Source organism: Propithecus coquereli, unplaced genomic scaffold (genome assembly GCF_000956105.1).
Source record: "Propithecus coquereli isolate 6110/MARCELLA unplaced genomic scaffold, Pcoq_1.0 Scaffold128, whole genome shotgun sequence".
In the NCBI taxonomy this organism is placed as follows: Eukaryota; Metazoa; Chordata; class Mammalia; order Primates; family Indriidae; genus Propithecus; species Propithecus coquereli.
Genome location: NW_012136969.1, coordinates 1,145,849 through 1,159,786, shown reverse-complemented (window position 1 = coordinate 1,159,786; position 13,938 = coordinate 1,145,849). Strand labels below are relative to the sequence as shown.

Genomic DNA, 13,938 nt, shown 5'->3' with positions numbered 1-13,938 from the left:
TGCATCGGTGGCAGGGGATTCCGGACAACCCAGAGGTCAAAGTCACTGTCAGGTATGACCTTGACCTTCCTCGTAGAATCTCACACTCCTGTGGCAGGCAGGGCCGGCCAGCAAGGAGGGTCCCTGATCTTCCCTGCCTCTGCTGTCCCGCTCTTTAAATGCACGCCAGCTATTCTAATGGCTCAGGATTGCATTTGCCATTTATGTCTTTTCACTGCAAAATCTGCCCGACTTTTCTCGAGGAGTTGTTGCTGCAGACTGGGTGCTGAGCTCCAGCAGCGCAGCCCTGGTGGGGTTTGCTTTCTCAGCTGGGAGGCAAGAGATAGCAGGGAGTGGACAAGCTCTCGGGCTCCGGGGCCACACCGACCTGGGGTGGAGGCTGGCACCGCCACTTCCCACCTGTGTGACCTGGCGTCTCAGGTTGAATTCCCTAGAAACAGAGCCTGAGATTCTTGTGAAAGTGATTTATTGAGGGAGTGTTCTCAAGAGCAGGGGAGGGAGGCAGGATAAGGCAGGGGTGAAGGCAGCTGGGCCAGAAAGCTGGCTGGAGACCAGTTTAGCCAGGCCCCACGGGGTTCTCTGGAGCATAGATGACACCGCTGAGCGGGTCCCACCTTTCGCCAGCCGGGCTGGAGTTTTCTACCCATGCGAGTCAGTCACTGGCTGCTGTCTGTGGGGTGTGGGGCTTGGCCTGGCCCCCATGGCCAGGAAGCTCCCCTTAGCAGAGGGCAGTTCTCCAGAGAAGGGAGTGAACTGCTGGCAGCCTGCTCGCACTGCAGCTGGGGAGGGCACACCTGTCCCCAGGAGAGGATCCGGCAGGACCAAGGGCGTCCACTGCACCTGGGAAAGTTGCTTAATTTTTTGGGCTTGATTTGCTCATGAATCTTTCCAAAGTGGGCACAGTAATAGGGCCACCTCCTCGGGGCGGGGGGCGGGGGGGGGGTGTTGGCTGACGCACAGCTTAGCACGACAGCTAGAAAGAGCTCAAGAATAATTGTTTATTTTTATCATACTGTGTTAGGATCAGTTGCAAACTAGAGGTTACACACTAGCTCTTTGAATCAGGTCATCCCTCGTGCGCACGCGTGCGTGTGTGTGTGATTTTTAGCTCTTTTTAAGAAGTCCAGAGACAAAGAGAGAAAATGGCTCTAGACAATGGGTGAGAGGGGGCCAAAAAAGAGGAAGGAAATCTACCCAGGCTGTGGGCAGCACCGGGCTCCTCTCCAGAGGGAGTTTAGGGGGTCTTCTGCCTCACACGTCCTGTGGCTGTTTGGGGGGTTTGGGCTCAGCACCCCTCCTTGTTCGCTTCCCCCTCCCCATGGCTGTTTCCTTCCATGTTGGCCCCTTTCCTGGGGCAGTGGCCTCTTGAGGGTGTGAACATGGGTCTCCAACCCTAGACCCTGACTTCTCATTTGTCCCACATTGTGTCGTCTAGTTCCACTCCAGGTGGCCCCCTGCAGAGGCGAGTCTAGACGCTAGTCTGGAAAAATCCTCTGCCCTCTGCCATGTTCCCCCTTCTCTGTGACACCACAGCTCTGTTCTGTCACTGTCATCCTCAGAGACATTCGTGGCTGTCCCTGTCTACCCCCCAGTACTCCCAAAACTGCCCCACACCCTTTCAGCACAGGAGATGGGCCCATACTCCCGGCAGGGAGGCAGGCAGGAGGCTTGGCCAGAAGCACGGACCATGCTAACCCCAATTTTTTTTTTCCAATCTCTGGATGTTCAGGAAAAGATACAAATTATGCAACATTGAAAAGTGGATTCTGGAACTTTTATGAGTGCATGCTGATGTTTATAAAAACTGTTAAGATTCTCCAAATCCAAAACCATTTCCCCAACCCCTGGATCCTCCAGAAAGTTGCTACCCAAGAAAGAACACCAAGGTATGTCTGTGCATTTTGTACCCTCAGGATACCTCCTCATGCCCTGGAACGCACATACCCCAGCTTGGGAAGCACCTCAAACTCCTTATACTGCTCTCAAGGGCCCCTGCCAAGGACCCTGGCCTGGTGTCACCCACCTTGGCCTCTCCCCACCCCAATTCCAGGCTCTGGCTGCACTCGTGCTGGCTTCTCCTCTTTCCTCCCAGGCTTTGAAGCGTCTCGCCCCCTCTTACTCACCATCTAGAAGCAGAGTGGGTGTGAGCAGCTTCCTGCATTGGGCACCGCCTAGCTCTGGATAGGGTCTTTTTCCAGGGCCCTTGATGGTCAGGAGGCACCTGGGGAGAGCTCTGACTCTAGGGTGCTGTGCGGCCTGAGAGGAAGCCTCATGCCTCTCTGGGAAGGGGTCAACTAGATGGGTGATCCCTTAGGCCCCATCCAAACCTAACAGCCTGGGAGCGCAGAACCAAGTGGTTCTTGCAACTTGGTTGCCATGGCAATGGAGACACTAAATGGTCCACGAGTGGCAGAGCTGGTTGTTTATCTGTCAGCAGGCAGTCAGGCAGCCAGCCATGAAGATGTGTGTTCCTCGGTCTGCTTGAGAAATGGACGTGGTGAACGCAATCAGTGCGTAGACCCTAGGGTGGACAGGATATTCAGTGCAGTGCTGATTATGGCTACCAGCTACTGAATCAGCAGTGTGGCCAGGCATCGTGCTTGGTGCTGCACGCGGCACGCCTTCCCTGCATGCATTCATCATGCATTCGCTTCATCATGCATTCAACACATACTTGTTGACATGCGTGTCATGCCCTTGCAGGCAGCTGGGAACCCAGAAGTAAATCAGGTCACCCTCAGTCCAGTGGGGAAGACAGACAAGTGAGTGGACCTGTGCCAGGTTGGAAGGAAGTGCAGTGTGCTCCAGGCCCACAGAGGAGGAAATGGCCACCACACCTGGTGGCCCAGAGAGATGGATTCTTGGAGCAAAGGATCCTGAGCTAAGGCAGGAAGGGTGGTGTCAGCGGTGCAGGCAGAGCGAGTGGGACGGGAGGGCAGGGCAGTCTGGATGAGTAAGCCTCAGAAAGAAGGCAGGGCAGAGTGAGAGTACGAGCAAATGAATGAATGAACGAATGGACGGATGTCAGTCCTGCTTCAGGGAACTGCAGGTCATGCGTTCTCACTGCCATGGAGCAATAGTGGGAAATGTGACAAAGAATTGTGCAGGAGTCAGTTGGTAACAAATAAGAGTTTGATCTGTAAACCTCAGGGTGCCGTGGAAAGACTTCACACAACCAGACTTGAATCTTGGAATGATCCCTTTGTCTGCTCTGTGGAGATGGGTGGATGGGGCAGGATTCAAGGGGAGGATCCATTTGGAGGCTGTGCTGTTCACTGAGCAGGGAATGAGGGTGACTAAGCCCAGGGCGGGGGGCTGGAGAGACGGGGATGGTTCGGGAGCCGGTGAGCAGACGGAGCCATCCCCTGGGCATGGTGGGGTGAAGGAGAGGAGTGAATCTGCGATGACGCCCAAGTCTCCAACGTGGGTGAGTGGAGGCTGGCGACACCCACCATTCTCAGTATGGGGAACACAGGAGGAGGAAGGGGCTCACCGGGACGGCTGATGACTTCAGCTTGGGACGTGTCGCGCTGGAGGTGCCGGTGCCAGGCAGAATCCAGCTGGAGGAGTCCAGTGGGCAACCAGAGAAAACTCTGGGCTGGGGAAAGAGGTTTGCAGCCCACAGCACACAGGGGGCAGTTGTGGCTGGAGTCAGGAGTGAGGTTGCCCGCAGAGTGGGGGGAGCAAAGGCTGAGGGCAGAGCACCAGCGTTTAGGGATGGGCAGGAGATGAGGGGCCGGGGCAGAGCAGGCTGAGCAGGGGCGACCGGGGAGGTGGGAGGCCAGGAGAGAGCATCGGGTGGGTTTCACTGGGATGAATCCGACAACTGCTGGGCAAGGTAGGTAGGATTATCCCTGTTTCAGAGATGAAGAAATTGAGGCTGCTCCAGGAGGTTAAGACCCAGGTTTTCAGCTAGTCAGAGGTGGAGCTGGGATTTAAACCCAGGATTCTTTGACTCCAAAATCCAAGAAACTGTTTCTGTCATACCATGTTTAGCAATGCAGGGCTTGGCACAAAGTAGATGCTCAGTAAGTGTTTGCCGGCTGCCTGGATGGGTGGATACTGTTAGCAGCAAGAAATGCTGAAAGGTCTCAACAAACAGGCAGAAAGACCCAGGAGCATGCCTGGGAGCATGTCCACAGAACGGAAGCAGCTTAGAACTTTTTATAGCATTGCAGACTGGTGATGACAAAGGCTTGCCTTCCTGCAAGTGCTCTGTTAACGATCTTTCAAAGTCCTTTCAGAGCAAGTGGGTTTTTTTTTCTTCTTCTTTCCATTCTTGCTTGCAAACGAAGGATGATTTTAGAATCCAGGCCTTCTTTATTTTGCTAAAGTACATGATGAGTAAAATGGCCTCGCAGTCAGCACTTTCCAATTTTAAAAGATGCTAAAAACTGATCTGTAAAGGCATGTTTTTCTTCTCTGTGTATCAAAGGGCCTTGAGGCCTGCTGGAGGGGGTGGCTGAGCAGCAGGAAGGTGGCACCACCTGCTAGGCTGGGCCTCACTCTGGAGGGCAGGAAGCCGCTGGGGCGGGGAACAGCTGTGTGGCCCAGGGTCTGGCTGGTCTCCTGGCAGCTGCCCTGCAGCCTTCTTTGGCCTGTTCCTCTCTGTGGGGCAGGGCCCAGCCTGGATCCCAGTCCCCCAGAAAGTGACCAAGGGCCTGTCACCCCAACCCAGGAGAGCCTCACCCAGGCGCTGAGTAAATGTTTGTTGAAGGAATGAATGAGTCACAGGGGCCGTCGTACAGTATACACCTATTAACCACACTGAGATAATGAATGTAGCCCCATTTACAGGACTTTCAAATGTAGATTTTCCTTAGAAATAAAGTGGTTCACTCACTATATGCTAGGCACTGTGTTAAGAACTTTACGAGGATTATTTCAATTTGTCCTCCCAACAATCCTGTAAGGTAAGTACTACCATTCTCCCCATTTTACAGATGAGGCAATTGTGGCTGAGATGGAAAACCAGCTGCCTGTGGCCACCTGAGGCTTGTTGGTGGAGCTGAAATTTGAACAAAGCTCAAAGCTTGAAACTCTGAAACCTTTTAATTAGGAGGCTCTGTGGGCTCCAGAAATGCCTCGAGGGGTTGATTGTCAAGAAATAGACAAGTCTAGAATGCTGTGGGGCAGTGTGGTTGGCTAGGGTCTTATCTCTGCCCCCAACTCCCCAGGGGACCTTAGAAGCTTTTTCCCTCCTCTGGCCTCCGTCTCCCTATATGTAAAGTGAGGAATAATATTAGATGACGTGTCCGTGCACTGCAGGGTTTGCCTGCCCCTGCTGGAAGAGAACAGGGAGAGTCCAAGACCCCTCAGTGCGGTCAGCTTCAGCCTCCAGCCTGTGCAGGATTGCCCTAAGGCTTGCCCTACGGCTTGCCCGCTAGACCAGGGAGGGCTGGCTGCAGGAGCCCAGGGGAAGCTGGCCCCAGAGAGGGCCGGAGAATCCAGGCTGGGCTGGGCTGGACTGGGGGTGATGTTCTGCCCTGCCCACCTGCCCGGGCAGCGCTCTCACCTGGGAGCCTGGGGCACAGGAGTGTTCTCTGCCCGCGGCGGCCTTGAACCCCGCATGGTGTGCTGATCATCCGCCCACCTTCAATTACGTGTCCTTCTGTCCACAGGGGAATGACGTGCGGATCATCCTTGGCCAGTTTGACCAGAATATGGCAGCAAAAGTGTTCTGTTGTGTAAGTAAAATCGTCGTATCGGTGTTGTCTTTGGGGAGGTTCACGAAGCTTTGTCTCAGACTCATTCTCGCTGCTTGGTCTGTGAGCGGGATCCTAGGACTGGGGCCTGGGTCCCTGCGAGCAGAGGTGTGGTGCTCACTGTTCTTTCCTCTCTTCAAGGAGCTAAAACCTCAGGGCTCAGAACAGCACAGTCACAGGAGGAGCCAGGGACCTCGATTCCCCAAACCCCCTCTAACCTATTGTCTCAGCCTGGTCAGCTAATTCTAAGTCCCCCAGTTTAGCCATGAGTAACAGAGCCCTGCCGTGAGCACCGCGCAGAGGTAGTATCCAGAAATCGGGGGAGACTGAAGTGACTCGGCTCCCCTCTGGGCCTGTAGGGAGGGCTCGGAGTCTTAGGTTTAGGACAACTATCAGCTGTTCAGTATCTACCCCCGAATCCTTGACAGTTGTCTAGTATGTGATAGGTGACAAGGTACTTTTTTATGCCTTATCCGATTCATCTTTTCAATAGCCATGAGAAGCAGCTATGATTATGCAATTTTACAGATGAGGAAACAGAGGCCAGAGAGGCAAAGGGGCTTGTCCAGCGGCCCCCGGCCAATTCATGGCAGAGCCCAGGCTCAATCCTCATTCACCTGATTTCAATTTAATCTAAAAAAAGGTCTTCTCCGTATGATTTCTCACTTAAGTTATATATAAGGGCTCTAACACAGGAACGAAATCTGTTTCCATTTTGATGCCCCAGCTCCCAGTCCTCCACCCCATTCAGGAGAGAATTCAGCGGAATGAGAGCCCCGTCAGGTGAGTCATCGTCTACCCAATAAGCTTCTCTTCAGACTGAGGTCATTCCCGGTGTATTCTCCAGTGATGGGCCACAGATCTCTGTCCTCTTTGATCTTTTTGTCAGTAGAACCTGGATGAAGTTATAAATAGGTTTGTAGGAATTTTAGAAGTCATGAAGTATGTTAGATGACAGAGCCAGGGTTCAAAGAACTTTAACAGGTTGGAATATTTGATGAAATCCAAGGAGATTAATGAGTGTAATATAAGGTTATATTAGAAAGTTCGAGCTACCTAAGTCCAAGGTGGTAGAGGCCTAGCTGGGGAGAACTGTGTGTTGAGAAGAGAAGTGACTTTGAGTGTCTCAGTTGACCCCCAGTTTACTACAGAGTCTGGTGACTGAGGTCACCAGGGTTAGCACAGTGGCAGAGAGTGACCTCAGACGACATGTTCACACCCAGGGCAGGGTGGTCCCTTTGCTCCTGCTGGGGAAATCCCACCTGGGGTGCCCTGCCCGGCTCCTGGTGCCCTGTTTCAGGACAGGTGCAGGAACTGAAAAGAGACCAGGAGCGAGGACAGAGCAGTGGCTGAAAGCCACAGTCTCATGGGATTGTTTCATCTGAAGGCTCAGGAGCAAGATGAGAACTGCCTGATCATCTGATCATCTTCTGACTTAGCCGGGAGGAGGGAGAGCCTATGAGGCTGACATTGCAGGAGACCTTGCATGGAGCTTGGCACTCAGGAACCAGTCAGCTTGGGCTTGAATCCCTGCTCTGCTGCTTGGTACTAAAGCTGGGCATGCTATTTATACTCTCTGGACCTCAGTTTTCTCATCTGTAAAATGGGGATGATAAGACCTGTCTCACAGGATTGCTGTGAAGATTCAATGAGCAGAAACCCTTTGCACAGTACCTGATGCATGGGTACTGCGAGACCTCAGTAAATGTCAGCGATCTTTTTTTGTTTGTTTACATAAGATCTCAGGTGTCTGGAGATGGAAGGAGCCACTGTTGGTCTGGCGAGTTTACTGGTGGATCTCACAGAATTGCATCGAGCATTCTACATCTCAGTGAAGAGTAGCAAGAGGTCTTTCCACGTTAAAATTGAAGGAGGAACATAAGAAAAATTGAAAATATGGAGGGAGTAGATTTAATAATTTTACTCCAAAAACTTACAAACCTTGCTCCTCACTACCTAGGGTCCAGAAATAGCCCATTTTAAGAAGGAAAATAAAGCCCCAAACTGGAGAACAAGCTTTCTTGTAGGGAAGAAACTGGGTTTTTCCTTCCATATTCCCGGGGCCTCACGAGGAGCTGGTGCATGGTGGGTGGTTGATGTTAACCAAATGAGGAAAACAAGTAACTCCAGGGAAACTAAATTAATAAAAATGATCCTCGAAGATGCCACACTGAGCCCTGGCCACCTCCCGTTTGCAAGAAATGCAGACGGACCTCGTGTTCTGATCCAAGCCAAAGCGAAGCCCAGGCATGGCTGTGACTTCACTCTGTGCCAGGCGCTGGGACGATTTTCCGAGTGACTTTTCCAGCCACAGTTTCCACTTGCGAACAGATGGCACGGCTGTCTTCCTTTTGACCCAAAGCCCCAGGCAGCCTGCCTTCCACATGGCATGGGGACACCACCCACCTTCCCCTCCCGCTTTCCTCTTCGCTCTTGTTAGACTTCTGGTATCGTGAGGCGGGGTTTCTCTTAGACCCTTTGCTGGCTGCTTCGCTCGTTAAGGAGTCTCTCTGAGGTTTTTGGTTGTGTGTTGGGTCCATGTGCCAAACCCTTGGATGGAATCTGCTTTTGAGGACATACAGTCTTGCCTGGTTGGGAAGGAGTTCTTCTGGCAGGTCCAGAAGGTTCCGAGGAGACTCTGCTCGATGTCTTCACTCTGCATCAAGACTGGGGTGTGACAGAGGGAGGGACTGCTCAGGGCAGGGACCCCCTGGGAGAGCCTTCCTGCCCCTATCAGGGTCAGAGCACAGGCCAGATGGAAACATCCGCGTCCTTGCCATGCCAATGCCGCAGTGCAAACTTTACAGCGTGCTGCTGCGATCTTGAGATTGGCACTGCCACCCAATGGGAGAGCAGACTCCAGCAAATGCAAGGCCTATTTATAGCCCTGTGGCAAAATGTTCATTTTGGCTCTGGCACAGTATGAGCATGGCATGTTGCTTTTGTCTTCTCCTCCATCCTTGATGATCTATTCTAAATTCTCAAGCACTCTGTGTGGGTTCTGGTTTTAGCTCTGCCGGCTGTGTGACCTCAGGCGGGTCACTTTACATCTCTGGTCCCCAGCTGCCTTATTTCTAAAATGGAAGCAATGATCTCTGCCTTATAGGCCTCACGGGGTTGTCGAGAGGCTTGAATGAGGCCACCAAAGGGGGAGCATTGTCCCAAGTGTTGACTGCTTCATTGATGTTGGGTTTTATCACAATTATTATTGTGACCCTTAATATAAAAGGAAATGTCCTTCTTGCATGGGGAGAGGACAATGCAAACAGAAACTTAATAAAAAGAGGAGATTGGATTTTTTTTAAAAAATTCACATCATGGTTACATGTCTGCAGCTAGTAAGAACCAAAGCAGTTCATGGGGCTGAAGAACGTGAGCTCAGGACCACCCTTCAGCACATAGTAGGACCTGTTTGGCTGCCACGGGTCCTGAGACCATAGTTCTACCAGAGGCAGAGAAAACGAAAGCCAAGGTGACCAAGTAAACCAGAAATACATTCATTCAGTCACTCTGCAACCATTTATTGAGTGCCCTCTGTATACCAGGCACTGCGGTAAGCACTAGGGACCCAGGGGAAAGTTGGCATGGCCCCACCCTCCAGGAACTCCCCACGTGGCAGAGGAGACAGAGAAGCATCCCAGCACCTGCTTAGAGCTCACGTGTCCGACAGTCTCTGCTCTTCCGAACTTGGGAATACCAGAAAGGAGGCCCACGGGCATCTCCACAGCTGCGTTAGACAGTGGATGATATATCTAAGCCCACTCTACCTCCCTTTTAGGCCCTCACTCAGTGCCTATTTACTTTTGCTCTACACATATGCTTGACAATCCAGGCTCCCTACTTTCTAAGCCCATAGCAGTTTAAAAGCAGCAAATTCAGAGTGAGGAGAGGGACTTAATGACAATGAAAATGACAGTCTAGATCTGACAGCTAGAAAGGAAACAAAAAAGCAGACCCAAAACTCTATGTACAACTGTCTGGGGTCATTTGATGTCTGGGGCAGTGTTCTCTAAGCCCAAGAACATCACTGTGCATGGCCCGTAACAGTAACTGATGCTCAGAACAAAACTACAAGTTACCAAAAGGAGGAAGGAATAAGAAGGGGCAGCTAGAACGTTCCCGAATGTAGTTTTTGCCAGGCACGGTGCACAAATTATCTCATTTAATTCTTAAACCAACCCAGTGAAGCAGGCTGTGCTTTCCACAGTCTATTGATGAGAAAATGAAACCCAAAGACGGTGTGTGCCAGAGTTACTCAGCAGGCATGCGGCAGAGAATCTAGTGCTGCTTGACTGTTTTCTTTATTTTTTTATTTTTTTGAGACAGGGTCTCACTCTATTGCCTAGGCTAGAGTGCCGTGGCATCATCATAGCTCACTGCAACCTTGAACTCCCGGGTGCAAGCAGTCCTCCTGCCTCAGCCTCCCAAGTGGCTGGGACTACAGGGGCGCACCACCATGCACAGCTAATTTCTCTGTTTTCTGTAGAGATGGAGTCTTGCTATGTTGCCCAGGCTGGTCTTGAACTCTTGGCTTCAAGCGATCCTCCCCCCTCAGTCTCCCAAAGTGCTAGGATTACAAGCGAGAGCCACTGCGTCAGACCTGTATTCTTTTTTCCTTTCCGAAAAAGTCAGAAGCTATTTTAGAAAAAGTTTTATCTTCATCAAAATTGACTAATATTCTAAACAAAATGTGTTGTCATTCAAATAGACTAGGCTTCTGTTTTCTGGAAAACTCACTATCAACGAACAGCTCACAACAGGACAATAGCAGGTCATAGAACTGTCATGGCCGATCTAACTTTCTATAAAATTGAGATACTAGCACAAACCTCATAGGGTTGTTGTAAGAATAAAATAATATATAAAAATGGCCAAGCACGTTAACAGGGGCACAATATATGTCAGATCTTCTCTGTCGGTAAAAGATGAGGGTTGTGAAGCCTCATGTGTTCTGCTATTGATTAAATGACCTGAGATTAGGATGACCCTTTTATTCAAAAGTCTAGTCCCCAGCCAGGATCTGGTATTATCTGTACTTAAAAAAAAAAAAAAAAAAGTTTCTGTGGCCTAAATCTCATCATTAGAGCAGCAGTCCCCAACCTTTTTGGCACCAGGGACCAGTTTCATGGAAGACAATTTTTCCACAGATGGGTTGGGGGAAGGGCTGGGGGATGGGGAATGGGACAGGGGGCAGAGGGCAGAGCTCAGGTGGCGATGCCAGTGATGGGGAGCGGCTGTAAATACAGATGAAGCTTGGCTCACCTCTTGCTGTGCAGCCCGGCTCCTAACAGGCCATGAACCAGTACCAGTCCACGGCCTGGGCGTTGGGCACCGCAGCATTAGAGGGAAGCCCAGGAGATGCATGATTTTCTTAAACTGGTATTTTTGTTAGGTAATTAAAATATGAGGGTTCTCTGTATTTTCCACAACAATTTTGGTTGGGGCAACATTTTAATGTATAATAATTGCTAGGAAAATGACTATGATCTGAGGTTGTATTATGAGAGGTATAATGTCTAAAATGAGAGAGGCGAAGGTCCCCTATCATTGCAAGAGTCTAGAGAAGAGGCAATGTGATCACTGCCTTGAGACGGTTGAAGGGGTCTTTTATTAAACAATGTTTAATCTCCGGAGACTTCACTGAACCACTGGGTGGAGGCCACAGAGATGGGATCTGAGCTTAAGTCAGGGAATAAATCTTGTAACTCACGTGAACCCCAGTGAGATGCTCCACACTGCAGGCTGGGCTTGCGCAGATGTTAAGGGACTTTTCGAGGAGTCGCCTCCCCAGACGTGTGGGTGAGGACAGTGCCCCTCTGACTTCTAGCCTTGGCCGTGACTTTTCTCTAACCTTTCTGTGGACAGACCTGGCTTAGCCTCCTTAAGCCTAGGTATAGGGCAGGTGGGACCTTCCTGGGGGCCAAAGCAATCTCTCAGCTTCCTCTCTCTACATCCTCCTGGCCTCTCACCCTGACCCTGCACTAGGCAAGGAACGGAAAGGGTACAACACGAACTGTTTTCCAGCACGTCCGTCTGATGTAGGTGGCTCCCCAGGGACGAATTGAAGGATTGCTTAAGGTTCACATTTTAGAATGTGTGACGTCCAACACAGTGCATAGAGAGCATCTCCACCCGCCACTGCTCTCTGCAGTCACTTCTGGGAATTTTGATTACTGATGGGAACATGACCACTACCTAGAAACTTTCTTCTGGACCCAATTTTGACGGAACATGACAATCCTACAAAGTAGGATTTTTCTGTGTGCATCTAAGCTATCAAAAAGCATGCTTTTCCTTATATAAGATAATTGTAATAAGAATCAAAGCCAAATAGAGGTACATTAGAACATTCTGATGACTATTTTGTTTAAATGGGGGACAGGCAGTGTGGCTTTGTGGCCTTAAAGTTAATAGACCTAGATCCAGGCCTGGCTTTTCTCGCTGGCTGTGTGACCTTGGAAAAGTTACTTTCCCTCTCTGATTTTCATTTTTGTCATTTCTAGAATGGGAATGCTGAACCCTACCCTGACTACCTCCCAGGGTGAATGTGGGTGACCATCAAATAAGGTGCATGTAAAGCACACAAATGTAGGGATATTTTTCTTAGGGTCTGAATTTATTCACACTGTCCTTTGGGTAAAGATTCAGAGAGACTTCTCAGTTTGCCAAGGGGGATCTTACATAAGCTGCACCTTTAGATTAAACTGTCTTGGCCCCTTGAAAATTACTCCCCCTGGGTTGTGTTTTGAGGCATGACCTTAGCTTTTAGTAAAGACCTATACAAAAAACAGCTTTATGAAATCTGTTGTAGAGACAATGCTAATACCATGCTGGCTAATTTGACAGTATCCTCCCCATGAGGCATTTTTTGAGGGTTAAAGACTAGAAAACACTTTGTTTCTCTAAAAAGCTGATGTGTTTTCTCCTTATTGATAATGCAGATTATGTAAATAATCTTATTGTCCTTTTCTCCTGGGCTTCCAGGAAGTTCATAGTGAAATTTGCAGCTCAATTATGTAGACTGTTGGAAGCTTTGGTTTGCTTGTCCCTCTTCTGTTCCCTTTACCTCCTGTAAACATATTTAAATTTCTATTTTAATATATAGGCCCCTATGTTTTAATTTTTATCCAGTGTTTATTATTTTATTATACATGTTGTCCATAAAATATTTTGGATCCTTCGAGAAATAACAAGGAGGAAGCCAAGCAAGTAATACAAAATGTAATAAATCCTCAGTAAGAGGAAGCCTGACTTCACTCCACCTTTCTCACAGGGCACAGAGCCCTGAGCACTGTTCGACTCTTGGTGCCTTCATAGTCGCCCCATCTGTTGCAGGCCTACGACGAGAACATGTACGGGAGTAAGTACCAGTGGATCATCCCAGGCTGGTACGAGCCTTCCTGGTGGGAGCAGGTGCACACGGAAGCCAACTCATCTCGCTGCCTCCGGAAGAATCTGCTTGCTGCCATGGAGGGCTACATCGGTGTGGACTTCGAGCCCCTGAGCTCTAAGCAGATCAAGACCATCTCAGGAAAGGTCAGTGCCTTAGTGTGCCCATTTTAGCCCCCAGGCCCACCTCCTTTGACCATCTTGTCTGATGATGTTGGCAGAAGTGCACATTTCTTGTCCTGTGTGACTTTGAGCAAATCACTTGACCTCTCTGAGCCTCACATACCTATAAAGTGGGGGTAGCCAGCCCTCTGCTGCATGCTCCTCTAGGGAACCGTGAGAACCGAATGAGGCAAGGATACTCTGTAGGCACAGAACACAGTATGGGTGGAAGAGGTGCAATCCTGGTGCCAATGACAGGCCCTTTAGACTCTGCCAGAGTTTCATCCCGTGCTCCTCTGACCCGAAATGTCATTTCCCAGTCTCATCGATGCTCTACTGGAGGAGAGAAAAAAACTTCTCAAGTAGGCTTTGGGAAACATGTGCGATAGATCTGCCCGACTAGTTCAAACCCCAGTTTTGCCACTCACCCAGCTCTGGGACCTTGAACTTGAGTTCTCTGAGCCTCTGTTTCCATATCTGTAGGATAGTAGTAAAAGTACCCTCCTCCGGGGTTATCCGGAAGGTTGACGGCAGCTTGTGCAAAGTGGCTAGCGTGGTGCTTGGCACCTTCTTGCTGCCGTGACTGGGAGCAGACCTGTGGGCAGAGCGCTGCAGTCCTTGGGGCCGCCCTGTGCTCGTCCTGGGGATACTAACCCCTGTCCTGCTATTGCAAGGACCCTGT

At 50.2% G+C, this 13,938-nt stretch overlaps 1 protein-coding gene across 1 annotated transcript in view; it reads left to right on the top strand.

Annotated features, from left to right (window-relative positions):
- GABBR2 (gamma-aminobutyric acid (GABA) B receptor, 2) overlaps nt 1-13,938 on the top strand; it is a 377,813-nt gene that overhangs the window by 200,857 nt on the left and 163,018 nt on the right. Inside the window, exons 5-6 of the mRNA XM_012638275.1 lie at nt 5,622-5,687; nt 13,041-13,241. Coding sequence (XP_012493729.1) covers nt 5,622-5,687; nt 13,041-13,241 — 267 coding nt within the window. The remainder of the gene's footprint in view (nt 1-5,621; nt 5,688-13,040; nt 13,242-13,938) is intronic.